Genomic DNA, 26555 nt, shown 5'->3' with positions numbered 1-26555 from the left:
AGTTTGCGCGAAAAGACCATGATACACACCGTCTGTGAGAGGTCCAACCAGCATGATGTCGTTTCATGAGTTTCTATCTCTGAATAACATGACCAAGACCAAATCATCAACTCTCTTTTTTGACGGTTGCAAACAAAAGAGGTACAATTCTACAACATAGGATACAGCATGTACAAATACAACAAAACAACATACATACATACTTGAACATGCATAAAATGAACTACAACAAAAGACTCAAGAGTCAACATGTTTCTTCCTCAAGTACAGCTTTACCCTTACGCCCCATTCCAGACAACCCCCCCCCCCCCCCCCCCCCCCTCATTCCGCAAGTAGAGCCGCAAAATCATCCACCGTATCGTCGACTACCTCCCTTGTAACCGCCCGTTCATCCCACAGAGCGACGACTTCGATCCCGTCGTCCGAGATGACCACCTCAACGCTAAAAGCCCCCGGCGCAGGAGCGACCAGTCGCGCCCCAGACGCACGCAAGCCGATGGAGGCCCCCGGCAGCAGATCCACGCCCCCGGAAGTGCCCCGTGGGTGAACGACAAGATCCAGAGGAAGGTTCCTGACGTTCCCGGGGACGTAACCTTTGAAGTCTCGAGGACAGTCTGCACGATCGGACACCAGCAAGAGGGCCCTCTGCGTCGCCTCAACGACGGCCGAGAAGGTCGGTGGCTCGTCAGTCTTCTCCTCGTCCTCCCCCTCGTCCTCTTCAACGCGGATGCGCAAGGGGATCTTGTTCAACAACGGGCCGACGGTACCCTCGATTCCCGCGAGCGGCCCCGCGCGCCCGCTCAGAGTGTATCCCAGCGTAACATCGTGCGGTGAAGAGGTCAGACGGCCGACCACCGTGGCCCACGCCGCGACGATGTACGTCGCGGTTGTCACGGTGCTGCCCGGTCGTGTCTCGTGTGCAGGCAGCGGCAGTCGACGCTTCATGGACTGTGACCTGCGCGGGTCGGCCACACGGTCGTAGTTGAAAAGAGAACACGGCCTGGCGCCCTCGAGATACGTCGACCAGAACGCTAGCGCCGCCGCCGACCGGTTGAGGCGGCGGACGTGGGTGGCAAACGCGGAGAAGGAAAGGTGGTCGCCCAGCAGCGGCGGCTGGTATCCATCGTCGACGTAGGCCTTGACGACGTGCTCGAGAAGCAGCCGCACACTCCATCCATCGTAGGAAGAGTGATGTTGCGTCCAGATGAGGTGCGTGGGACATGGTCCTCCTCTGCATGCGTCCTCCCCCGAGTCCGGTTGTTGTAGCACCACGCGGAATCGTGAGAGGGCCTGTCCCAGGCTGGGCGACGTTCTCGCTTCCGCCTCGAGTGCTTCCTCCAGTGATCCAGAAGACGTGGTGGTCCAGGCCGGCGGCTCTGCAACGACAATCTGTACCATCTCATCGTGCCCAATGTTGTCTCCAGACGCCGGGCTAACACGGGGCCGCGGCGGGACGGACACCCGGACGAGACGGGTACGAAGAATCGGGAACCAGGCGGCACAGCGGTCAAAGGCAGACTGCAACCGGGCCACGTCCAGAGACGGGTCGTCGAGCTTGAAGATGAGGCTCGAGACATGGGCGCCCGGGAACGAGACCGTGGCGTTCATAAAGTCCGCTTGGACGGGTGTCGGAGGGAGAACGTCAATGACGTCGACCCCAGCCGGGAGGCACCCTGCGTCGTGGACGGCCTTGAACGCCTCGGCCTTCCATTCGTCAGCGGCAGCTTCGTCGTTTGTGTCTGTAAGAATCAACTCGTCTTCGTTTGTGCTTGTGTTGACTCTCATGGCACCCGCCATCGCGGACAGCGTGGGGTTTGTGACGATGTCTCGCCAAGTGAGCCCGAGATCGTACCGCCGCGCCAGAGCCACCAGTCTCATGGCCGTGATGGAGTCGCCGCCCAGCTTGAAGAAGTCGTCTCGCCGCCTCAACGTGGTTCTTCTGTTGGTATTTTTGTTGCTGCTGTTGCTGCTTTCTTCGGGGGTGGAATACGCAGAGAGGAGACGCATCCAGAGGCCAGCGAGGAGGGCTTCGTGCTTCGACAGCGGTCCGTCCTCTGGCAGCGACGCGTCTGAAGAAGAAGGAGAGGAACCGGAAGATATTGTTGAGAAGGAGGCGATCAAGTCAGGGGTCAACGACCCGATACACTCCCGCAAGGCCCTCTCGTCCAGCTTGCCCGAGCTGTTGAAGGGCAGAGACTGGAGAGGCACATAGCCATCGGGCACCATGTATGTTGGCAGAACTGCCCGGAGCTCTTGTTGCAGCCGGGAGATCATCTCACGCATGGCCAGCAGCGTGTCTGGGTTCTCAACCACACATGTCCCTCTTTGTTCCCCGGCATCATCATCATTATTGCCGGAACTTGAACCCACCCCGAAGGCGGCCAGCAACATGGACGACTGAGGATGAACGGTGTCAGGAAAGCGTCTTGCCCCATCATCATCATCATCATCATCATCATCATCATCCCCTCTGTTGTCACCATGGCCGGCGGTCTCAAAAGATCTCACGGCCACCGTGATGGACGGCGGGATACGTTGACGGATGGCCTCCTCGATCTCGCCAAGCTCGACCCTCTGGCCGCGCAACTTGACCTGCGCGTCCTTGCGGCCCACCAGACGTAGGCTCCCGTCGGGGTTGTAGTACGCCAGGTCGCCGGTGCGGTACACCCTGTAATGCTTCTCGTCATCGGGCGTGGTGCCGCTGCTGTCTTTGGTCTGCCGCCCATCGAGCCAGGGCGGCCTCTCCAAGAAGGCGGCGGCTGTTTTGGCCTCGTCGTGGAGGTAGCCGCGGGCCACGTTGACGCCCTCGATGTAAAGCTCGCCGATGGCTCCGATCGGTGCCAGCTCGTATTGGCCGGGATGATGTTCATGTTGTTCTTGTTGTTGCTGATGTTGATGTTGATGTTGCTGCTGCTTGAGCGGGTTGACAACCCAGAGTCTACAACTGTCCAGAGGGAATCCCACGGTGCCGATGGGAGTGGCTTGGATCATGACCTGAACCGTCGACGCGATGCAGGCCTCGGTCGGTCCGTAGCCGTTGGACAGCCAGGCACCACGCGAACACCAACGGTCCACGTCGCCTTGGGACATGGCCTCACCGCCGAGGCTCACCTTCTCCAGCGGCCACGGCATCACGGCGTCTGGGGGGATCGTCCGAGACAGGGACGGCGTGCAGAAGAGGTGGTTCACACGGGCAGTGGTGATGAAGCCAGTCATGTCGTTCATCCTCTGCTGGTCCGACGGGACGCACACGCAGCCGCCAAAGACCAAGGTGCTCCAGATCTCGACCAGCATGGCGTCAAAGGCGTACGAGGCGAATTGCATCGTGCGCGTGGCCGGCGTCATGTCGTGGCTGCTCCCCAGGGCCACGAGCGACGAGCTGAGCGACCTGTGCTCGACCATGACGCCCTTGGGAGTTCCGGTGCTGCCAGATGTGAACAAGATGTATGCCAGATCTGATGGTGATGGTGTAGAGTTAGGGTAAGGGTGGTGGTCTGGCGTTTCTTCATCTTCTTCTGGTTGACCTTGACACCACTCCATGTCTATACAATGCCTACCAATACCACTGCCATCACCGTCATCGTCAATGACGATACACGGACAACCCGTTTCCAGACCGGTGGAAAGACAGTCGGAGGAAACGAGCACAGCGGAAGCGGCCACGGTGCTGGCCACGAGCCGCAGCCTCTGAATCGGATGGGTAGGCTCCATGGGCACGAGATGCCCGCCGGCGTGCCAGATGGCCAGCATGCCGACGATGGCCCATTTCGACTTGCGGCACAGCATCGGGAATGCTCGGCCGCGGCAGTCTCCGAACCTGTCCCTCAACCTGTTCCCGAGGCGTACAGACGCCGCCGTCAGCTCGGCGTAGGTCAAGGCCCCGTCCCATGCATCAACCGCTACATCGTTGGCGTGTAAGTCCGTCTGGCGGCGGACCAAGTCATGAACACACGCGTCGACTGGCTTGGGTGTTTGACGTCTCGCGCGTTCCAGGAGAAGAGCCTCGTCTTCGGCTGACAAGCCTCGCAGGTTGCAAAGCGGCACGCCCATGGTGTCGTCTCTTGCAAGCTGAGACATGATCCCGGTGAACGTGAGCAGAACCCGGTGCGCGAACTCATCAGTGACCATACGCGGATCGTAGCCGAGGTTGACTCGGACTTCACGGTGCCCGGCGTCGTTCGGTGGCAGCGGTACGCATTCCACCATCAGGGGGTGGGGATACATGGTGGGCGTTTGCACTTGTTTGATGCCGGATAGGAACTTTTCGACATCGACGGCGTCTTCAGAGACAGCTTCCGAGGAGGAGGAGGCGGGCGACAGAGACGGCGACGCAGGCTGCACGACGACGATGCTCTCGAAGCGGCATGCACGACGGGCATCCGAGCTCGCCTGGGAGATGCGCTGGAGGCCAACGTGGGCAAAGCGCGCCAGGTCGAGCCCCTTCTGCCGCACATCCTCGAGGTAATCGTGCGTCGGCCGCGCGTAGTCGACATGCAGCCGTAGCGGCGCGGACGCCATGGTCGGCCCGGCGAGTGCGGCCGGATCTAAGTCGGGCAACAATCCGGCGATGGACTCACGGCCGGACGAGATGACGCCGAAGACGACGTCCGGGTTGGCGGTGTAGTGCGACACGGTAAGAGCCCAGGCGGCGTGGGCCAGGTCGACGAGCCGGAATTTGGTCCGGGAGGTGTTGTTGCCAAGGACGGCCGTTCCGCCCCGGGTGGATGACGCCGCCGGCCGCCGGTCTTCCGGGTCCGGGTCCGAGTCCGAGTCCGCCGAAGACGATGACAAGGAAACGGGTGAAGACACCACCGGAAAAAGTTTGCCATCCGAGGCCCCGCGAAGCGTCTCTCGCCAGAATACCGTTGGCTCGTCAGTCTGGTTCAGGAGGCACAAATGCCGGATATAAGTACTGAAAGGCGGTCTCCTCGGCGCGACTGTAGCATCAACGACTCCCCCGGCGGTGCCGCTGGAGGTGCGTTTTCTGAGCGCGTCCATCTCGACTCCCAACTCCTGCCAGAGCATGGCCATGGAGAAACCATCGTAGACGGAGTGGTGTGCGGCAATGATGACTTGGACTGTTTTCTCGTTTTCGCCCTCCTCCTCCTCCGCCATCACCCAGGCCAGTTTGACCAGTCGCTGCCCGTACCTGTGACTCTCGTTCACGTCGCGGACGAAGCTGTCCACATCTGGAGCCCGTCGCCAGTACGCGTCTTGGATTTCGTACTCCGGAGCGATGACGACCTGCAAGGCTGTGCTGGGAGAAGGGAGGGGTCCCTGTGGGCTGGCTTCATCCTCGCCGCCGAGCCAGGGCACGATGCGCGTACGGAGCAGCTCGTGGCGCTGGTGGATCGAGTGCCACGCTGATTGAAAGTCTGTGAACTGCCCGGCCGGGATCTCCAGGGTTTGAAAGGAGATGTACGCTCCCTGGTGCATGACGCTCATGGCCATGAAGGCCTCTTGCATCGGAGTGCAAGGGTAGACGTCGTATACTTGAACTCGGTCTATACCATATTGTAGCATCAGTTCGTCAAGGATCGACTCGAGCTTTGCCCCATCCCCTCCAACCATCTCAAAGGGACGGGGGACTCTGAGATGAGCTTCATTCACACCATTTCCCTGTGACAAACGCTGCTCCTCTCCCAGCGGCGCCAGAGTGGCTGCCATGTCTCCCAGCTGGGAGTGCATCACCACGGCCTCGTATGAAAGCAGTCGTCCACGGCTGCGCAGCAGGCTGATGAGACGGATGGCGGTGACGGAGCTGCCTCCCATGTGGAAGAAGTCGGCTTCCTCTCCGATCAGGGTGGCAGGGTGGATGCGGAGGACCTCGGCCCAGCAATCCTGGAGGAGCTTTGCGTCCCCTGAGAGATGGTGTGTGATTGTCGTCCCCAGACCAGCATCTATCGTTGAAGTAGACGATGATGATGTTATCGTTGCCGAGCCTCGAAACACCAGTCCGTGTTTTGCTGCGAGCGTCTCGAGACACCTGAGGACCCAGCGGGCGTCGAGCTTCCCTGACGGGGTGACGGGTATGGAGTTGACGGCTATATAGGCCTTGGGGACGATAACTTCAGGGATCCGACGGCGCAAGTAAGCGTCCAGCTCTGCGGCTTCGAGAGCCAGGGTCGAAGGTTGTTGTTGTTGGCCGACATGAAGGGCTCCGGGCTTGTTGCCGAGACCGGCAGACGTTGCCAGAGCGGAATGCAGCGCCAGAGAACACGCCACACCCTCGACGTCGTAAACGGTATGGTCTCCTTCGACAGCTTCACCATCACCATTGCCGTCACCATCGCACTTCAACGGCTGTGAGCTGGAGATGACGGCCACGAGGCAGTCGGCAGGGCGGAACGACGTGACGGCGGCGTTGGGCAGGAGGAGTAACGGTGTAGAGGACTCCGCCCGTCGCGATGAGATCCAGCCACGGATCATGTTGGCAACCTCGTCCGGCTCGACGCGCTGGCCGCGGATCTTGACCTGCCCGTCTCTTCTCCCGAGGAACGAAAGCGACCCGTCGCCGTTGCGGTACATCAGATCGCCGGTGCGGTAAACACGTGTTGGCCGGGGCCGGCTGACACCGCCGACGAGCCACGCCGGGTCATCAACAAAGGAGGTCTGAGTCCTCGGCTCGTCTTCGTGATACCCGCGAGCCAACGCCGGTCCCTCTAGGAACAGCTCGCCGACGGCCCCAGGCGGGGCCAGCATCCCGGACACGGGGCTGACGAGCCACAGCGAAGCTCCGACGGGGAATCCCACCGCCCGCGGGCTGGTGGACAGGGTCACGGGCATGGCGGCCGAGACGACACAGGCCTCGGTCACGCCGTAGACGTTGTACATCCGCCGCCGGTCTTCCTCACGCGGTAGACCGCCGAGCCAGGCTTCAATGTCCGTCCTCGTCAGCGGCTCGCCTCCCGAGACGATGGTCCGCAGACCGGGCACGCCGGCCGGGTCGAGGAGGCGCAGAAGGGACGGCGTGAAGGTGCACGCGTTGACGGCGTGCCGGCGGATGAAGCCGGCCAGGTCCGCCATGCGCTCGGCGTCGTCGGGCAGACACACGCAGCCGCCGACGCTCAAGGGCGCGAAGATCTCGAGGATGGACGCGTCAAAGGCGAAGTTGGCGCATTGCAGCATGCGCGTCTCCGAGGTGCACCGGATGGCCGCCGCCTGGGCGGCCATGCCGCTGCAAAGGGCCCGGTGCTGGACGACGACGCCTTTCGGTTCGCCGGTGCTTCCCGAGGTGAAGAGGAGGTAGGCGGCGTCGTCGGGGTGGGGTGATTTATGTATGGATGGGTTTTTGGTGGTGGTGTTGTTGTTGTTATAATCGTTTGCTTGTGCAGTATGCGGGAGAACGTAGTAATCATCGTCTTCATCCTCCTCGGCCACAGAAGCATCGTCAAGAGAAAGTGACTCTTCGTCGAGCACCCAGACTTCGACTCCCTCGACGCCATCAAAGACGGACCTCGTGGAGGGCGAGCAGAGAACAAGCGTGGCTCCGGCCCGGGTAACGATGCTCGTCAGTCGCGAGGGCGGATGGGATGTGTTGAGGGGCGTGAACGCCGCGCCGGCCTTCCAGATGGCCAGCATCGCTACGATGGCGACGGGGGATTTGGGCATGCAGATGGCAACGAATCGGTCTTTTGTGTTGTCCCCCGTATCACCACCATCTTCTTCAGTCTCCAGGGAAAGGCAGTGTCTGCTTGCAAGAAGCCGGCGGGCAAGCCGGGTGGCCCGGGTCTCGAGCTCCCGGTACGTCAGCGAGGCTCCCGTGGCGACCAGTGCCGGGCTATCCTGTTGTCGTGCTGCACGGTAGGCAATCACGTCTTCCATGCGGCTGTAGTGTTCCGTGAAGGGCACAAACGGACTCGGGGACGACACTGCCGAGCCAGGGTCATCTTGCAAATTCTTCATGATGCTGGCGAGCGTGTCTTCCGGGCAGGACTGTCCGATCCCGCGACATAGCGAGTCGAAACAGCGGACCATGCTGTCCACGCGGTGTTCCTCGACGCAGTCCGGGTCGAAGCGGACCTCGACGGCGACGCGGCCGTCACGCAGGAGCGAGAACTCGACGTTGAGGGGGTACGGATGGAAGGCGTCGTCGGCGGCCGGGTTGTGCTCCTCGTCGTCGACGTTGCGGATCCCGATCCTCGCCTGGGCCCCGGACAGCGAGTCCGAGTACTCGGCGGGCTGGACGACGACGACAGACCGGAAGTCACAGGCCGCCCGGGGCCCGGGCCCGAGCCGGAGGATGCTGTCGAGCCCGAGGTGCTGGTGTGCCGTGCTGGCCAACCCGGTCCGGTGGGCGCGGGAGAGGAAGTCGGCGATGGTCTGATCACGGCGCACCTGGAAGTGACGCGGCACGGTCGCCATGGTGGGGCCGACGAGCTGCTCGATGCCCGGCATCGGCGTGTCCCGGCCGGAGAGGACCGCGCCGAAGGTGACGGCCGTGGTCCCGCCGTAGAGAGCGAGGACGACAGCCCAAGCCGCTTGTACCAACGTCGGCACCGTGACGCTCGAGTCCGAGTGCCGGGGGATCTGGGGCCGTCGGGGAAGCACACGGGTCAGTTTTGCGCGGGCCAAGGTCTGATGCCCGGCTGGGACGGCCGGGAACAGGGTGCTGCTGTCTTCCTCATCTGCATCGGCCAGTGTTTCCCGCCAGAAGGTCTCCGAGTCTTTACCGGCCGCCTGCTGTACCCAGCTCACGAACGTCTGGAAAGGTGGGCTGTATTTCATCTCTTCTCCCGTGTCCATGTTCATCATGTCCTTGTTAATGGACGTGTGGGACTGGGGTGGTTGGCTGTAGACCGACGCAACCTCGTCCCAGATCAACTGGAGAGACCATCCGTCATAGATGGAGTGATGGGCTCGGAAGACGATATATCCGCGGCTTCCACCGTTGACCCGGCCAGTGGTTCGATGCTTGTTGCCGGACTCGGCCTCGGAACAGTACACAAAGGCAATATCTATGAGAGGCCCGCCATAGTTGAAACGCACCTGGTTCTGCTGCTCGGTCAAGAAGCTCTCTAGAGAGCCTGCGTGATGATAAATGGTACACTGCGATGGGCCCGGTTTCTTGGCCATCACCAGCACTCCCCCCCGAGGCGTCGAGACTATACGGCTACGCAGCAAGCCGTGTTTGCTCAGGGTGGCCCGCCAGGCTGCTCTGAGGCGCGCCGCGTCCACTCGATCTGAGAGAAGAAAAGCCTGCTGGGCGACGTACGGTTGCGGACTCGTCGTCGTTGTCCGGCGCGTCGAGATGGCCATCAAGTTCTCCTGGAGGGGCGTACACGGGAACACGTCCTCGACCTCGCCGACGGCCATGCCGCATTCCGTGGCAACGCTACGTACGAAATCGTCGATGGATGGTGATGATGATTCGTCTGATGGAAGTAAGCTGCTCTTACGGAGCAGCTGGAACGGTGGTGGTGTCACGTCTTGCTGGTCCTTTTGCGGGTGTACTGAGCCGTTGTCTGTGATATGAGATTCCTCCCCATTGACGTTGATGTTGGTCGTCGACGCTGCTTCTCGGGCAGCACGGATTCTGGCCACCATATCGATGATACGAGGCTTCTCAAAGATGTCTGCCACTCTCAGAGCGAGGTTGTGTCTGCGTGCCATGCCACTGAGTCGGATGGCCACCACCGAGTTGCCGCCCAGGTTGAAAAAGTCATCGTGAATGCCAACCGTATCCAACCCGAGCAGCCTCGCCACGAAGCCCGTCACGATGTCTTCCACCGAGGAGGGCTCGAAATCACTCGGTTGTTGTTCTTCCAAGCGAGTGTCGGTATTCACAGCATCACTGCTACTGCTGCTGCTGCTGCTGTTGCTTCCCGGGTCGGGCTGAACAGAAAACGAGACAAGGCGCTGACGACCCATGTCGACCGCGACTCGGTGGAGAGCACGACGGTCCAGTTTGCCGGCCGTGGTGGTCGGCAGAGTCTTGAGCGGCACAAAGATGCGCGGTATCATGTACGACGGCAACGGCAGCGTCGAGTGTCGGATCCGCTCGACGAGAGACCGGAACCGGGCCAGGGTCTGGGGGTCAGAAGCAACCAAGTCCAGAGAAGTCTTGCTTCGATCCCGGTCCTGTTGTCTTGTGTTCCCACCACTAACACACGAAGCATTCCTGCTCTCACCGGCATCGCTATCACCATCGCCAACAACGATAAAGGCCGCCAGCACCTCCGATCCGTGTTGCTGCTCTTCCTGCTTGTGCAACAGCTCGACGGCAACAGGAGGAGGCGAGGACACCCCTCCCCCACCTTGAACGATTTGGGCCATGCAGACGCGCAGATGCTGCTCGATGTCGCCCACCTCGACGCGTTGTCCGTGGATCTTGAGCTGCGTGTCTTTCCGGCCGACGTAGTTGATGCTCCCGTTCGAGCTGTACCGCACAAGGTCGCCCGTCTTATACAAGCGCGCGCCGGGGCGGGCATGCGGCCCGCCCCGCAGCCAGGACGGCGCCCCGATGAAGACGCGGCTCGTCACGTCCGGGCGGCCAAGGTATCCTTCGTCCGCCACGACGGGACCCTCGATCAGCAGCTCGCCCACGGCGCCGATGGGCTGCAGGCGCTCGTGGTCGTCCTCGTCGACGATCCACGTCACGGAGCGGTGTGCCCGGCCGATGTTGGACGGGAGAGAGTCCCGGGTGACCGGGTTGTTGACCGTCGAGGCCATGCTGCACTCGCTCGGCCCGTAGATGTTGACCATCCAGACGCGGTCCGCCCACCGGTCGACGAGCGACGCCGACAGCGGCTCGCCGGCCAGGCACATGGCGTTCAGACTCGGCACGTCGTCCGGGTCGATGAGGGAGGCGAAGGAAGGGGTCCAGGCGGCCCAGTTGGCGCCGGAGCGCGCGATGAAGGCGACGATGTCCATGTTGCGGTCCTCGTCCGAGGGGCTGCAGAGACACCCGCCCACGGCCAGCGTCGTGAGGATCTCCCCGACGCTCGAGTCGAAGCTGTAGGCCGAGAACTGCAGCGCCCGCGTGTGAGGCCACACCTCGGTGGCCGCGCAGTGGCGCCGGAAGCCCGTGGCGAAGTTGCGGTGCGAGATGACGACCCCCTTGGGCGCGCCCGTCGTGCCGGAAGTGAACTGGACGTACATGGCGTGCCGGGGCCGGACCTCGGGGCATATGCATGTCGGAAGGCCGGAGGTCTCGGTCATGTTCATCCGCCGCTTGACCCAGTCTTCCGTGATGGCCAGAACTTGCACTGATATAGGAGAGGGAGGGCCGCCATCCTTCGACTCGAACAGATCCAAGTCTCTCGCCCAGCGTCCCAGGCGAGCCTTCTGCCTCGAAGAAGACAGCATCACGCGCGGACGGACCTGCTCAACGATGGAGAGCAGCCTCGAGTCGGGATGGCCTGGGTCCAGCATCACGAAGCACCCTCCGGCCCTCATGACGCCGAGCATGGCCACCACGGCCCATGTCGACTTCTCGGAGCAGATGGGCACGACGCTGTCCGGCACGACGCCGCACGAGTCCCGAAGGTACTGCGCAACGCACCCGGTGGCGCGGTCCAGCTCGCCGTACGTCATGTCGCCGTCCCAGCTGCACACGGCCTGCCGTCCGGGGCTCGCCCGCATCCTCTCTTCCACGAAGGAGTGCATCACCTCCTCGACGGGCGGCACGCCCTCCCTGTTCCAGTCCCAGATCTGCGCGAGGTCCCGTGGGCTCACCTTTCCCACGTCGTGGATGCTCCTCCGGGGGTTAAGCAGGGCCTCCGTGGCCAGGTGGCTGACCGTCTCGGCGACGTTGGCCGCCGCTGCGTCGCTCAGGAACCATGATTGATATTGGAGGTAGACACTCATTGCATCCTGGCCCGTCTCTACAATCAGGGCAAGGTCCATCTGCGTAAGAGACACGGGGGGGTGTCAGTCAGTATCTTGCTTTTGTCGGACAAGAGGCAGAGAGGCAGAGAGGCATAGAGAGGAAACCACTAATACGTCGACTCTTTGCTTGATTTGACCAAACGAACTCACCTCGGTCAGTTCCCTGTTGTCCATCTGCTGGAACCGCAACGCAAAGTCCTCCTGGTCGCTCTCCGTGATGAGCGGCCGGCACGAGATGCCCGAGTTGAACAACGGCACCCTGGAGCTCCTGTCGCGGAACAGATCGGCAGCCTCCTGTATCTCCGCGAGGGAACACGACTGCTTGCTGCTCCCTTCGATCGTGGCTCGCTGGATTTCCTTCATGATGCCCAGAAGTGTCGGGCCACGCGGCGAGCCGCTCTCCTCGGTCTCGACACCATCTGCATCGTTATCATCATCATCATCATCATCATCTTTCTGTTGTTGACGGCCGAGGTCCACTCGACAGACCAGGATGCCCAAGAAGGACCCAAAGGCCTCCTCGATGTCTGGGATCGGGACGTCCCGCCCTGACGCGACGTTGCCAAAAACCACGTCAGTTTTCCCCGAGTAGATATAGAGGACCAGCGCCCAGACCGTTTGGAAGAAGGTCGGCAGCGTGAGGCCCAGACGTGCCACCGCCTGCTGCAGGCCCCGCGTCCTCGGGTCGTTAAGTGCGACTTGTACGACGTGTTGCTCTCGGTGTCGTCCATCTGATGATACATCGTCACTTACATGCTCCGGCTTCGAGTCGCTGCTCGAGTCGACGAGACTGGGGAACAGACACGGCTGGGCGCCCTCCAAGTACGAGCTCCAATACGCCAAGCTTGCTTCGTGCCTCTCCCGGTTGCGGATATACCGCACAAACTCGCCACCAACCGTCAGTGAGCCGATGCCGGGACCGGGACCGGGGCCCTCGGTGGAATGCCGGTATGCGAGGGAGACGTCGCGGAGCAGCGGCAGGATGGACATGGCATCCTCCACCAGGTGGCTCACCTCTAGCCTGCACCAGACTCTGCCGTGACCGTCTCCGTTTCCGTCTCCGTCGTGGTAGACCATCAGCATGCTGTGCGTAGGAAGACCGGCGTGGATGAGCTGGTGATGGCTCAGGGTATCCAGCATCCGAGGGTGCTCCCGCGCAACGCGTGGTACATCGTCGTCGTTCGAAGCCCGCACTCGATGGCAGCTTGCCGGGCTCCGTCGGAGTACGACCTGGTATAACGGCATACTCGATCCTATAATCTTTCTCTCCGGGACGTCAGCGTCGACCTCGACCTCGACAAACATCGTCCGGAGAGCCTGGTGGCGCGCGACCACCGCCTCCCACGCTTCTTCAAGACGATCCATGTCGATTCGAGAGCCGTCCGCGGCCCGAACCTCCCAGACGAACTCGTCCATGTAGAACCGGCCTCCCAGCCGCGCGAGGCTGAGCGCCAGCGAGTCTTGCATCGGAGACAGTGGGAACACATCCTCCACATCGTCGAGGCTGTTGATGGTGGGCAAAGACAGCAGGGCCTCGCCCATGTCCTCTATCTGCTGCCGGACTGCTGATCCACCGGTGTAATCGATTGCCTGTTGTTCACTTGGTTGCTGATTCTCATCAGTCCCATTATCTCTCTTACCGTCGGCTAATACGTCTTGTAGCCCCTCAACCTGGGCGGCTACTTCGAGAAGACATCGGCTGTTGAAGAGCTGCCTGACTGTGATGCGCTTCCCAACGGCCCGGTACCGTGCCACGATCTGCATCGCTCTGATAGAGTCGCCTCCCAGCGACACAAACGACTTGCCGAGGTCGACGCTGGCCGGTTCGATGCCCAACAGAGAGGCACAGACATGCTGCAGGAAGGCCTCTTCTCCAGGTGTTGAATCACCAGGCGGGGTCTCTGGTAATAATACATCGACTCTGCAAACAGATCACAAACAGTCAGCGTCGGCTCACCTAACTCCATGTGCAGTGTGCAAAAGTAACTTACTCGTCTTGCCTCACCAACTCTCCATACTGAGCAGAGTCAGATGCCCCGCCAGACATGGTTTCCAGCTGGGATAGGATCTGAGAGCGTGCCAGCTTCCCGGATGCAGTCATGGGAAACCGAGAGATGCTCATCCATACGACTGGGACCATGAAGCTCGGTAGTGCTTTACCCAGTTTCGTCGCAATCTCCGCCGCCACCGGTGGAGAGCAGCGCAACAGCTGCGGCTCGAGGATCTCCTCCTCCTCGTCCTCCTCGGCCTTGGACAGCTGATGATGGCGGTGATTATGACGATCTTCGATGCTTCCTCCCATAGGCAGATCGCCCAAAACAGCCGTCAGTCTGCCGGCAAACGGCCCGGCCTTGGGTATAAAGACCGAAGCGGCTTGAAACGCCGAAGCCTCTCTCAGGTAGTGCTCCACCTCGGACAGCTCGAGTCTCTGGCCGCCGAGCTTGGCCTGGGTGTCGGTCCGCCCCATGACCTCGAGGGCGCCGTCGGCGCAGAGGCGGCCGAGGTCGCCCGTGCGGTAGTATCTGTGTTTGCCGTCAACGTGAGTGCGTCCAAGAAGCCTCTCCGCCCAGTCCGGCCTGTTGGGGAAGCTTCTCTGTTCAAGGAGCGGATCAACGTTGATATACCCCTGAGTGACCACTAGAACGTTTACCAGTCAGCATGAGATGATCCATCTATGGTCTCCCCAGATCACCAAGGTCAGATATCGAAATGTTGCAAAGGGAATCACGTACTGGGGCCCTCGAGCCATATCTCCCCCGTGCAGCCAACCGGACTGAGGGCCTGGTCCCCTCGCCGGACGACCCAAACCCTCGTGTTGATTCCGTACCCGCTCACGTGTCCGCGGCCGACTTGTGCGCCATCCTTGGGTCTGGACACTTGCACCCAGGTAGCTTCGGTACACCCGTAGACGTTGAAAGCCCGGGTCCCGGCCTCGACCCAGCCGGCGATGTCCGCGTCACCCATCGGCTCGCCGACCAGCAGGAGCGTCCGCAGGCTCTTGGACGTTCTCCCAGGACGCAGCGTGCGAGCCACCGTCGGCGTCAGGTGCGCCCAGTTCACCGCCGTCCGGGCCATATAGCCCTCCAGGTCGTTCCAGCGCTCGTCGTCCGAGGGGACGCACACCGTAGCGCCGCGCAGCAGCGAGCCCAGGTAGTCTTGCACGCTCACGTCCCACGAGTGCGCGGCGAACTGGAGGGCCCGCGTGGTGCCGTCCACGCCGAACGCGTCCCCGAGCGCGGCGACGGCGGTGCAGACGTTGGCGTGGGAGACGACGATGCCCTTGGGCACCCCCGTGCTGCCGGAGGTGAAGACGATGAACGCCGTGCTGTCGGGTGAAAGTCTTGTTTGTTGTTGGTGTTGTTGGTGCTGCTGTTTCGTGCTATGACGGGCGTGATAATCACCAGCATCTTGTTCATGTTCATCCCCGCCGTTGCTCGGGACCTGCACCAGGCCAAGCTGCTGTGATATCTCATAACCTTTGAGCTTCTCTACTTGAGCTGGAGAAGCCACCAAGAATACTGCCTCTGTTGCTTCGGCGATCTGCGTCACGCGATGCTCGGGGTAGTCCGGGTCCAGGTTCGAGCAGAATGCCCCCGTCTTCAGGACGGCCAGCATCGCCACGGACATCCACACCGACTTTTCAAAACAAAGAAGCACGCCGTCTCCCGGACCGAGGCCGGCATGCCGAAGCCTGTCTCGCAGTCTGTCCGATGCCTCGTCGAGCTCCGAGTATGTCATCCGGCCGTCCCATGCGTCGATGGCCACCCAGCTCGGCCGGCTGCGGACTTGCTCCTGAAAGACCTCGTGGATCAGGCGAGCGTCCTGCTTCAAGTCGCCAGTCCCGGGACACGGATTCCAGGCCATGATTTGGTCGATGTCTCTCTCGCTGGGGTTGAGGGTGGCCACTCGCTGGTTGGGGTTCGCGTGCAGGAGAGCCAGGATGTGCTTGAACGTCGCGGCGACGTTCCGGGCTTCGTCATCAGACATGAGCGTCAGACGGTACGCCATCCGGTAGTTGCTGATGGTGCCATTGTGGTTCTCAAGGGCTTCCAGAGCAAGATCTACGCCCGGCAGCAGCAGCATCAGCAACGCTGCCGCGGTGTCTCCCTGCTTGTCGTCGCTGCTTCTGTCATCATGTTGGGCAGTGAACTGCGTAGACGTGTTCCAAGAGACGGTGGAAGAAGAAAGCTTCTCCCGTGCTCCATCACTGTCGCGCATCGCTGTGGCTATTTCCCCTAACCTGTTTGATTCGCGGATGGTATAAGATACGACGGAGGAAGCCGCTCGTCCGCCATGGCCGCTGCGTTGCCACCCGAAGCAGACCTCGTCGGCATCAGAGTACAAATGGAGCAAGACGCCCCAAGCCGCGTTGATGTCATTCCTAGTGACGGCTATCTCATCGTGCCAGTCAACGCTCGCTGTTCTTGCTTCGTCGTCGCTTGGTTGCCCTCCTGGCAGGGGTGGGAATATGCATCCTTGACCACCGCCGTGGCGAGAGAGCTGCTGCATCATCGTTGCGTCCATGCTGGCTGCACTAGAAGCTGGTACTGAAGTTGGTACTATGAAGGCTGTAGTAGGCCGGCTGTCTAGAGTTTGTGACTACAGCTTGATGTCCAACTTGGTGCCGTGCTGTATCTGTGCTGTACCTGTGCAGTAATGTTTGTGTCTCTGTTCGTCCGATTTCGCATCAACCATCAGTCTACGACTGATTGGTTGCTTTCCAAAGTCTGACTCAGTCTAGGCTAGTTACAACACGGTGTATCGTATATCGTATCGGTTTTGTTGCTGGCTAACCTCGGATGCGTACTGTAGGACGACTTCAGAAGCGAAACCCCCAGCTTTGCGATACGCACGTATAGTACATCAAGTTCCAGCAACCCTATTCCACAGACCCTGTAGACCAGGGTGTGGTTTCATGAGCTGCGATTTGTTGCTGATCTCAGTAACTGCGAAAAGCTTCTGGCCCGTTGTCATCAACGTGCGTGCGCCGTACCAAAACAACCATATATTTACCTAAGCAAAACCGAGATATGATGACCAACTCTGACAGTAACTTTTTGCTGCTGGCCCAAGCTTGATTTTGTTCCAAACCCCCAAAGGCTATGTATGGCACGGTCGAGGTAACGCCATTCCTGCAACACTTTTCAAGTCTGTATACCTGCCCGGAAGCGACATGGGCTGTGCATAGTATCAACCGGATCACTGCATCACGACGATTTGTCCTCCTTAATGAAGACTGGGCTTCAACGGCTGATCCTTGTCAAAACAAGCCCAAGTGGTTTCGTTGTAATTAAAAAGGAAAAAGAATAGTGTGAAGGGATGACCCGTTGTTAGCCAGGCTGTACTGTACCCGTGTGCAGTGCTGCGGTGGAGTTTTAACCTTGAACCGGCATAGAAGCATTACGATGTTCTGTTCCTATCCACAAGAACTCCAAAATGGTTACGCTTGCCGACGGGAAGCTTCGCTCTGTGCCCACTTGTGCGATGGTGATGTGAAGGCTTAACATGTCTCTGATGGAACTCTGAACCAGCATTGTTGACTTTCCCTGACACGCCTCAAGAGGCAATGCTACCCAACCTTGATTATCCCCAATCTAATCAACCTTTCCTAATCAACTCTATTTAGCCAGCCCTGTCTACCTGTAATTAACCCCGTATAATCAACCCCACCGCGGCAAGCGCCGAGTTAAGTTCAAATGATTACTAAATTACTACGGATAAACAATACAACAAACGCTAAGCTCAGCCTCCCATACCGGCACCTGTAAGCATATCCATGTCTGTGTGTCTATCCCTCAAACCTTGGCGCCCAGTTCGGGATTGCGGTCTGTGAGTGTGGCTTACGGCATAGTAGTAGATTTGGAATCTCGACGAACTAACTTGCGAGATATCCTTCCGGCTTTAGGATACAGATAAGATGACACCTTTGTCAAAGATTGAAAAGTTTCTTCTCGAGTGATTGCGATGCTGGTGATGTATCTTTCTGAGCCGGTTCTACTTCACTCCATGACAAGCCACCGCCTCGCAAACGTAAACGCTACGTAAAGAGAAAACAGTACATGCCTTGTCACGGACCCGGACTTTTGTCGTCAAGTTTATTTCCCCCCATCCCTTGACGCATCCAATCCAGACGCCCCATCTCTTTTGCTTACGTGTGGGTGGTTAAAGTTTCACTCAGTCTACAGTACGAGCAGCCTTCGAGTTCGCCTCATCATAGGGTTACATGGGAGATTGGAACGGTCACGGCGGCGATATGGAGCATCTTCTCGAACGTCAGTCATGTCATGTCCATGCAGTAGCGCGGAACTTACCGATACAATACTGTGCGCTGGCTGTAGTTCCCAAGTCATAGTTCAAATATCCAAAAAAAAGAGATATTCAACCTCCAATCTACTTTGACCCTGTTGTAGGCCGACCGAGTCAAGAAACGTCTTATCCCAGGGGAAGTATGGCCTCATCCTCCGATTCACGCCTCATTGAGCTCGCCCGCAGCATCGTGGAGCACGCAACCGCCGTGGACGCGTATCTGCAGCAAAATGGGCTCCTCTCGAAACTCACGGGGAGTGCCGCCGACATCAACAGTCCTCCCTGGATGCCCATGCCGGACATGGCGGCCGAGGACTCGCGGCAGAAGACCATGGCCGCATGCCAGGAGCTGCGCGGGCTCCTCGGCGGGCCGGTGCTGCCACTCCTCGTCGACTGGACGAAGCCGGTGATTCTGCGTATCATTATACAGCTGCGGCTGGCAGAGCTGGTCCCCCTGCAACCTGCCAACGGCGCCGTGGGAACACCGTTCGCCGACGTCGCCGGCTTGATGCGCCCACCGCTCAGCGAGGGCTCCGTCCGCCGGATCCTCCGCCATGCCGCAACGCACGGCATATTCTGCGAGCCTTCCGAGGGGCTCGTGGCCCATACGGCGACCTCGGCGCTGCTCGCCCGCCAGCCCCCCCTCAGGGATCTCGTTACTTACGGTATGCTGGAGATGCTGCCCGCGGGCATGCGGCTGGCCGATGCTCTGCAGCGGTTCCCGGGCAGCCAGGACCCCAACGACACGGGATCCGCCCTGGCAAACCTTGAGCGGGAGCTCCTGTCTCTGGATGCCCACCCCCCCGCCGCCAACAACAACGATAGCGACAGGGATGCCGCGGTGGCGCTTTCGGACCGGAAGAGCCTGTGGCAGATCCACTCGGAGGAGCCCGAGGTCGCAAGGCGCTTCCACGCAGTCATGATGCACGAGTTCTCTGACGTGGGCGCCCTCTTGGATGAGTTCCTCGGCCAGATCGGGATCGAAGGGAAGAAGATCGTGGACGTGGGCGGCGGAAGAGGAGCGCTGGCAGTCCAGGTGGCCAGCAAGAGTCCCACCACCCGCTTCATCGTGCAGGATTCGGAAGACAATGCCAGAGAAGGGCAGAAGAGTCTCCCCGCCGAGCTCCAGGAGAGGGTGCAGTTCATGGCTCAGTAAGTACTGCCCCAGAATGTGTGTGTGTGTATGTCTTGAACAGAGCATCGTCTTTGGCTGACTACAACGCCGTGATAGCGACTTCTTCTCCCTGCAGCCGGTCAAGGACGCCGACATCTACTTCTTCCGCTGGATCCTTCACGACTGGAGCGACGAGTACGCCGTCAAGATCATACGCAGCCTCATTCCGGCGTTGCGTCCCGGTGCGAGGGTGATCCTGAATGAGCTGGTAGTACCTAGGCCGGGGACTGAGTCGCCCGAAGTCATCAAATCAGCACTGTAAGTTTATCTGAACTCGTTCCTCCTTGTCTTCCCGCTTTTTTCCCCCTCTCACCCACTACTCCCTCGACCTTCCGGCCGGGTGGGTGTGGGATGGATGTATGAGCCGGAGACTTCCACACTCGATCATACTCAGTTACAAAAGTTATCCTATGGCCTTAACCACTTACCCATTTACCACTCCAAACTATCTGTTGCGCTCAATGACCCATTCGATTACAGGAGTTATGACTTGGCGATGATGGCCTTGTTCAACGGACAGGAGCGGAGCTTGGAAGAATGGCAGTATCTTTTCCACCACACCGATGAGAGATTCAGGTTTGTGGCCTGTAGAACCAAGAGGCCAGGAGAATTATCTCTATTAGAATTCGTCTGGGACAGTTAGTTAAGCTCAAGAGAAGACTTTCGAAATTGAATTAGTTTTGTTTTGTTTTTGTTTCGGGTTTTCTAATTTTATTTCCTTTTCTTTTTCCCACAAACTCCGGCTCACCTCCGATTCACGTCCGCCCCTGCTTTGACAAAAAGCTCTGCAATCTCCGCCTTTCCCATCTCCGCAGCCAAGTATAACGGCGTGCGGTTGTGATGATCCGTCATGTGAACCCATTCCCGCCCCCTTTCACCCAGCCTGGCACAGCATTCGAGCAACACCTCGAGGAGAGGAACGTCGTCATCCAAGACCGCCCTGTGGAACAAGCCCAGCCCGGACTCGTCCCGCACCGCTCCCAGATCGGCCCCCAGGTCCAGACAGCACTTTACAGTTTCCATCTGCCTCATCTCCACGGCCCAGAAGAGACACGACTTGCCCGACTTGCTCTTGGACTCGAGATCCGCACCGCTCTTGACAAGGAGCTTCACAATCTGAACGTGGCCTCTCCCAGCGGCTGCCAGGAGCGGCGTCGACCACTCGTCGTCATCTACCTGTGGCGGGCGCCGTCTTGCAGCGACAGGCTCAGCATGGTTCCCGGCTTTAGAAGAGCGTCTTTCCAATCGTGAGCCGGGCATGGAAGTCGCGTCTCCCTCTGTTGCTACTGGTCCAGGTGCATCCGTCTTATCGAGGGATTCTGGAGAAGCGTGGCTGGGTTGTCTTTTGCTTTCTCGAAGCCCAGCCTGTGGCGTCGCCCACTGTGACGTCGAGGGCGTGTTGATGCTCTGATACGTGCTGGGCAGGCCGGGAGACTCGGTGTTGAAGCCGAGCATGGGGTCGAATTTGTCCGAGCCGGAGGACGGAGAAAATTGAAAGAAGTCGGACGGTGAAACGGGGTTGAACTGGCAAGACACCGAAAGGTCAGCCCACTCTTCAATCCTGCTCGGAGATCTCTCTGTAGGCTGTGACCGTATCAAAAAGTGCGGTGCTGCTTACTGGCTCCGTGTCTTCCAACTGCAGGTGTGACTCTCTACCTCCTCGGGGCTCGTTCACCCTCACTTCGATGGTCTCGTTCCTCGACTCCGGTAGCGTGTTGGCATGTGTCTGCTCCGGCATGTCCACACCGGCGACTCCCAAGCCCAAGTCTCCCAAATTACCGCGATAAGTCATACTGGCATCTGAGCCTGAGCCGGAGGTGTGAAGCCGCATCAAGGTCCGTTGTGTCTCTGCCTGGACGCTTTCTAACCCGTGTTCGGCATTCATGCCCGACGACGCATCCGACGGAACGCCCAGCCAAGAAGAGCCGCCATAGCTGCTCTGCCCAGCTACATGACACCGCTTTTGCATGGCCTCGTGGGCGAGCAATAGTTTGTGGGCATTCTCGAGGCACTGTTTCTGCCGTTCCCCTATATTTTTGAAGAACCGAGACGTCACGTCAGTGGTTTTTCTGTTTATTCTGTCTGATACAACTAGGAAGGGGAGGGCATAGTGTCGGGTTTGAACCTACTATAGTGGCGTTGAGCGATGCGATTCTGGACCTTGCGCCTCTCGCTAACATCCTCAAGCTGGGCTTGGGACTTTTCTCTCCTTCGAGTCATTGGCATCTGTAGAGCGGTCGTCGTTAAAGAAAGCCTTTTTAAATCATAAACCAGCTATCTTGTGCGTGCGGTGTTCTTGGCGCCGCCCTGTGGGCTTGGTTCTGCCACGCACGCACACAGACACACACAGTCGCAACCAGAGAGAAACTCAAAAATGTTGAAGATGGTACCTTATTTTGAACCTCTTTCAGTTTTTTAGTCTTTTTTGCATAAGCGCGCTTGTGTGCTTGGTGGAGTGACTTTGAATCGTGTCCGCTTCTGCGCGTGGATATCTTTTTGACCAAAGGTTCAGCATTAGCCACTTCCACAACCTCAAGACTTTATAGAATCGGAGAGGCTACGCATGCTTTTGGCGGTGGCCGTTCAATTTAGACGAAAACTATATATGCCAACTCTAACCTACAGAAACGTCGATCACACTCGAGTCAATGTGCCGCGTGGCACGTTACAATGGGGATGAAATCCGACTTGAGCGGTCACCAGGAAATGGAACCTTGCTTGCAGCAACTCTGGAGACGAATCCTCCCTCTGGTTGTACCCCAAGACGGATTCTATCTTGAAGTTTCGGAAAGTTTTGTAGGTCTATGGGTTTACCGTCACACTTGAGCAATATGGACAGTGTGACAACCTTTCTTATTACATAGATCGACGGCGACAAGACTCATGTGCCGAAGCAGCTTGAGTTTGCGGCCTGGTCGAAGCAGGGACGCGGCCAACGGGTCCGGGGACTGAAGGTCCCGGGGCCCGGTCGAATTGTCGGACTGAGTTTCACGGTCTGATCATTTTGAAATGTCCGCGAACTGGCCGAGAAGCAGATAATCATCAGAAAGGTTCACCTAAGTGAATCACCTTTTTTTATCTTTGCCCCTTGTTTTGAACTCAAATACCCCCAAAAGTCCCAACCTTGGGCTGCCGGGCCATCCCAAACATTAGAATTTCCTCGTCCGAGTTGTCACCCAACCAACGCAGCCACGACGGCATCTCCAAACTCGGCCGTCGAGGCGGACCCGCCGAGGTCCGGGGTCCGCACGCCGCTTTGCAACGCCTCGCCCACTGCTTTTTCCACGGCGGCGGCAGCCAGAGGCATGTCCAGGGAATACTTCAACATCATGGCCACCGAGAGGATCATGCCCACCGGGTTGATGATCCCCTGCCCAGCAATGTCCGGCGCGGACCCTGCAACAAACACCCCTGTCCGTTAGCGGTAAAGAACAAAAAGCTTAGCACGCCGGGGTCTTCCATGGGTAGGAAACTTGCCGTGGATAGGCTCGTAGATACCACGAACCCTGCCTCCGCCGTCCAGAGTTTCGGGAATCCCACACAGGCTGGCGCTAGGGAGCAGCCCGATACTACCAATGATGGCCGCCCCTTCGTCGCTGATTATGTCGCCAAACATGTTACTCGTCAGCACCACGCCGTTCAGTCGGGTGGGGTTGCTCGCCATGACCATGGCCGCCGTGTCGATCAGCATATGCTGCAGTGGAACGTGGGGGAACTCGGCGGCCATGACTTGGCTCACCACACCCCTCCAGAGACGGCCACACGACGCCAGGGCGTTTGCTTTGTCGAGGCTGATGACGGGCTGCGGCGGGCTGGTGGCCGTGGCCAGCTTACCCGCCAGCCGAGCCGCTCGCTCTATCTCGGCTCTCGTGTACAGGTCCGTGTCGGCGGCCATGTTGAACGACCCGTCGTGCTCCGTCTTCTCGCCAAAGTACATGCCTCCCGTCAGTTCCCGGACAATCACCATGCTGGTCCCCGCGCACCGCTCCGTCTTCAGGGCCGACTGCTCCACCAGCGACGGCGCGACGAAGTTGATGGGACGGAGGTTGCCGAAGGCGTCCATGGCCTTGCGCAGTTTGCCGAGCCCTGACTCTACAGGGACGGCAGTGGAAGACCATTTCTGGAGCCCGCGTGGGCCAGGTAGACCCGGAATATCAGCCGGTCATCTCTTGATTGGGAGGGAGGGAAAATCAGGGGCAGGCAGTGGGCTTGTGTGTGTGTGTGTGTGTGAGTCCTTACCGGTCCCCCCACTGCTCCGAGTAAGACAGCCGAAACCGAGGCAGCTTCGGAAAGGGTGCTTTGAGAGATCGTCACTCCCTCAGCGTCCCAGGAACTCTACCTCAGAGGAGGATGCAGGTGAGTATAGGTACGCTACGGTCACAGCTTCAGTCCTGCAGTCAGCAACTCACCCCGCCGATGAGACGGTACTTTAGATTGAACTTTGTCCCCTTGTTTAGGCGTTCAACCTCGCGTAGAACCTTTGTCAAATTGATTGTCAATGAAAGCTAATACAGGGGATGCAGAGTGTGTTCTGAAGAGCCTAGAACAAACGTACCTTGATGCCCTCGCGAACCACCTAGAGTGAACAGGCCATCTCTTGTTAGAACACGGCGACGCCGACACTTTCAGCAGGATCTGTGAATATGCATGGGGGAACCGGGAGCGGGTGAACATACCTCAGGACCAGCATAGTCGCCTTCAAAAACGAGGATGTCGTGTTCCAAGGCCATGGTGATGTTATGATTCTTTGGTCAAGTGTGAAAGGTTGTCTGGGTTGAGTTTGATGCAGCCCTCATGTCCCTCATTTATCCTCGGTTCTGTCTAGCCAACTTGAGACCGACCACTAGTTGGTTACGGTCCCGCATGTATCGATATCATAAACCACTATGTCATACTCGACGGCCTTGGTGTCTCGACCTTTGTAGACAAGGGTGAAATGTGTCCGGCTAAAGGTCTCAAGCAGCCTCTGTCAATCAGTGCTTGGCTTGGTCTCGCTTACTTTGGACCTTAGTTACAGTTCAACATGAGAACGAAATCCATGTCGTGGCTCGTGGGGACTCGGCCGTATGAATAATACGTTATTAGCTCATTAGGCATCGAGTGTTTCTAAGTTAGCGTTTATGACTGACTAGACCTCCTGTACATTCATTCCCGAGCAACCGAGCCGTATGCTAAGCCTCTCGAGCCTCTTTGGATGCAGCCTCCGTGCATCGTACCCCCCCCCCCCCCCCCCTCCTTGGCCAGTAGCCCCAGATAACCACGGCAACAATAACTAAGGTTCCATTGCTGCATGTTGAGTAAACAGCGTCCTATTTTGTGCTCTTCTTGCGGAGCTGCATGTGACGAACGAATCGATCGACCAATCGGCAAAACCCTATTTGGTGCCTGTACACCATACAACGTACGGTCTTGCGAGGATCGGCGGAGCAGCCCGGCTGGATCTTCCCTACTGTTACATATGGGACGAGCATGGACAAGCGGAGTCTGTTGCCGGCGGTCAACTGATACGAAAAACTCTGCGTGTTCTTCGGACCAGAAAGTTACCTGTTTTGCAGCTTTCCTCTTACCCCTGAACACAGCTTACATTGCCCGGACCATCCAATCAGAGGGCGTCTACTCACATTCACTTCTCCCATCTGTATGCGTTGCTTACGAGATGCGTTCCACACTTAATACCTCTAAGTTCAGCATATCGTCAGCACAAACCTAAAGAGAGAAGGCTCAGGAAAACGCCTTGAGTGATGGAAGCCTTGAGCCTAACTGTCCAAAGGCTATCTGGTTCCCCAAGAAGGGCCAGTTGCCGACTAAACCCCCCCTGGAACTGTTTCGCTCTAGTGCTTTGCCGATACGCGGGGGGGTTTTGATTCCATTCACTAGAGCATTTTTGTCTATCAAGCAGTCCCCGACGGCTTGTTGTTTACGCCCAGGAGCAAGAAGTCTGTTCAAGAATGTCGGCTATGCACGATTTCCGCCCAGTGCGCACAACGTTGAACTTTATCAAGGTGAAGGGAGATGGCTCGGATGATCTCGTGTCGTACATGGACAAGCCCGAGACGCAGGTAAAGCCCTTCGACACCAGGGAGGTGACGGTCCACGATGTCAGTGGTCATGAAGACCATTTCACACTGGAGCGGCATGGCTTCCAGTGGTTTCGTCACACTTCGCCGTTCAAGGACTTTGACGACGAGCGCCTGATTAAAGAAGTCTACTATCCAGAAACGGAGGAGCTGCTGCGCGAATTGTGAGTAGTAGTGAATAACCCCCCCTTTCGCACCTTGATACACACCAATCTTCTCCCTCCGCCCAGTGATGCCAGTGGACTGACGAGATCTTCGGACTTCTCGCTGAGCAGGCTAGGTGTGAAGCGGGTGATCGCGGCGAACCATATGGTCCGCCGTGGTGACCGAGTCGACCATCCGGCAAAGCCCTGTCACAAGGTGCACTTCGACTCTTCCATATCGTACGCCCACCAGCTCCTTCACGACTTCTTCCCCGGCGAGGCCGACGAGCTCATGAAGTACCGCGTCGTCATGGTCAACGCCTGGAGGCCACTGGCGCCCGTCTTACGGGATCCTCTATGCATCGGCGAGGCCCACAGCGTGCCCCCCGAGGACGAGGTCACGATCAGCATCCGCCACAGCACGGATGAGACCATCCCCAAGATGGAGACCAACGAGGTCCGGTACGGCGAGGGCCACAAGTGGTTCTACAAATCAGGCATGACGCCCGACGACGTCCTGGTCTTCAAGACCTTTGACAGCAAGACGGACGGCAGGGCTAGAAGGGTGGCGCATTCCGCATTTGAAGAGACTCCCTCGGCCGCTGATGGGTTGCCCGGAAGGCAAAGCATTGAGCTGCGAGCGTTTGTATTTTACGAAAGCGAGACTTGGGACTGAAAATCATAGCCTCGATGCCGATACGCAAGAGACACAAGACATGGACTGTGGCCCGCATGGACGGGGAATCATCTGGCCGGTTTAGTTGCGTGCTGCCCTTTGACGTAGGCTCACATGTAAAGCGAGGCGACCTTCAGGCTCGCATCGTGGACTTTGGGCCCCAAAGATTAGCTAGCATCCATGTTATCTCCCCGAAAGGAGAAAAGAAAAACAAGAAAGAAACGCAATGGAAAACATTGGCAGCGAGTCATGTTGATAAACGACAAATCGTTTGTTGAGTAAACATTCTATTACCAGCTTAGGATCACCTTCCGGAGGTGTGTAAAGTTTAAAACTAAACAAGCCTTCGT

At 58.7% G+C, this 26555-nt stretch overlaps 5 protein-coding genes across 5 annotated transcripts; 2 read left to right on the top strand and 3 right to left on the bottom strand.

Moving 5' to 3' along the window:
- Nucleotides 1-321: 321 nt before the first annotated feature.
- On the bottom strand, nt 322-16047 carry CDEST_14229 (Putative AMP-dependent synthetase/ligase domain, Condensation domain, AMP-binding, ANL; the record flags this gene model as incomplete). The annotated part of the gene is made up of 6 exons (XM_062930385.1): nt 322-3455; nt 3558-11847; nt 11980-13394; nt 13470-13750; nt 13821-14466; nt 14562-16047. 6 exons carry the CDS (start codon nt 16045-16047, stop codon nt 322-324), a joined length of 15252 nt encoding a protein of 5083 aa, XP_062786436.1.
- A 2159-nt stretch (nt 16048-18206) lies between these two features.
- CDEST_14228 (Putative O-methyltransferase domain, S-adenosyl-L-methionine-dependent methyltransferase superfamily) lies at nt 18207-19958 on the top strand. The gene is made up of 3 exons (XM_062930384.1): nt 18207-19287; nt 19367-19567; nt 19790-19958. The coding sequence occupies exons 1-3, from the start codon at nt 18278-18280 to the stop codon at nt 19950-19952; spliced, it is 1374 nt and encodes a 457-aa protein (XP_062786435.1). The 5' UTR covers nt 18207-18277; the 3' UTR covers nt 19953-19958.
- A 95-nt stretch (nt 19959-20053) lies between these two features.
- CDEST_14227 (Putative ankyrin repeat-containing domain superfamily) lies at nt 20054-21278 on the bottom strand (the record flags this gene model as incomplete). Its single annotated transcript, XM_062930383.1, has 2 exons — nt 20054-20833; nt 20928-21278. The coding sequence occupies 2 exons, from the start codon at nt 21276-21278 to the stop codon at nt 20054-20056; spliced, it is 1131 nt and encodes a 376-aa protein (XP_062786434.1).
- Nucleotides 21279-22164: 886 nt separating this feature from the next.
- Nucleotides 22165-24204, bottom strand: CDEST_14226 (Putative isopropylmalate dehydrogenase). Its single transcript, XM_062930382.1, has 6 exons — nt 23986-24204; nt 23865-23885; nt 23719-23787; nt 23549-23644; nt 22787-23429; nt 22165-22705 (listed from the first exon to the last, which is right to left on the bottom strand). The coding sequence occupies exons 1-6, from the start codon at nt 24037-24039 to the stop codon at nt 22482-22484; spliced, it is 1107 nt and encodes a 368-aa protein (XP_062786433.1). The 5' UTR covers nt 24040-24204; the 3' UTR covers nt 22165-22481.
- Nucleotides 24205-25167: 963 nt separating this feature from the next.
- On the top strand, nt 25168-26540 carry CDEST_14225 (Putative hydroxylase/desaturase AsaB). Its single transcript, XM_062930381.1, has 2 exons — nt 25168-25550; nt 25662-26540. The coding sequence occupies exons 1-2, from the start codon at nt 25258-25260 to the stop codon at nt 26203-26205; spliced, it is 837 nt and encodes a 278-aa protein (XP_062786432.1). The 5' UTR covers nt 25168-25257; the 3' UTR covers nt 26206-26540.
- Nucleotides 26541-26555: the final 15 nt, after the last annotated feature.

The sequence above is a fragment of the Colletotrichum destructivum genome, chromosome 9 (assembly GCF_034447905.1).
Source record: "Colletotrichum destructivum chromosome 9, complete sequence".
NCBI classification, from domain to species: domain Eukaryota; kingdom Fungi; phylum Ascomycota; class Sordariomycetes; order Glomerellales; family Glomerellaceae; genus Colletotrichum; species Colletotrichum destructivum.
Note: the sequence above shows the minus strand (reverse complement) of the source record. Positions and strands in the feature narration are given on the sequence as shown.

Coding starts and splice junctions, on each gene's coding strand:
- CDEST_14228 (XM_062930384.1), top strand. CDS start 18,278: ATGGCCTCATCCTCCGATTCACGCCTCATTGAGCTCGCCCGCAGCATC. Junction 19,288..19,366: donor AGGGTGCAGTTCATGGCTCA/GTAAGTACTGCC, acceptor ACGCCGTGATAG/CGACTTCTTCTCCCTGCAGC. Junction 19,568..19,789: donor GAAGTCATCAAATCAGCACT/GTAAGTTTATCT, acceptor ATTCGATTACAG/GAGTTATGACTTGGCGATGA.
- CDEST_14226 (XM_062930382.1), bottom strand. CDS start 24,039: ATGGCCTTGGAACACGACATCCTCGTTTTTGAAGGCGACTATGCTGGT. Junction 23,788..23,864: donor TGGTTCGCGAGGGCATCAAG/GTACGTTTGTTC, acceptor AATTTGACAAAG/GTTCTACGCGAGGTTGAACG. Junction 23,645..23,718: donor AGTACCGTCTCATCGGCGGG/GTGAGTTGCTGA, acceptor CCTCTGAGGTAG/AGTTCCTGGGACGCTGAGGG.
- CDEST_14225 (XM_062930381.1), top strand. CDS start 25,258: ATGTCGGCTATGCACGATTTCCGCCCAGTGCGCACAACGTTGAACTTT. Junction 25,551..25,661: donor GAGGAGCTGCTGCGCGAATT/GTGAGTAGTAGT, acceptor CTCGCTGAGCAG/GCTAGGTGTGAAGCGGGTGA.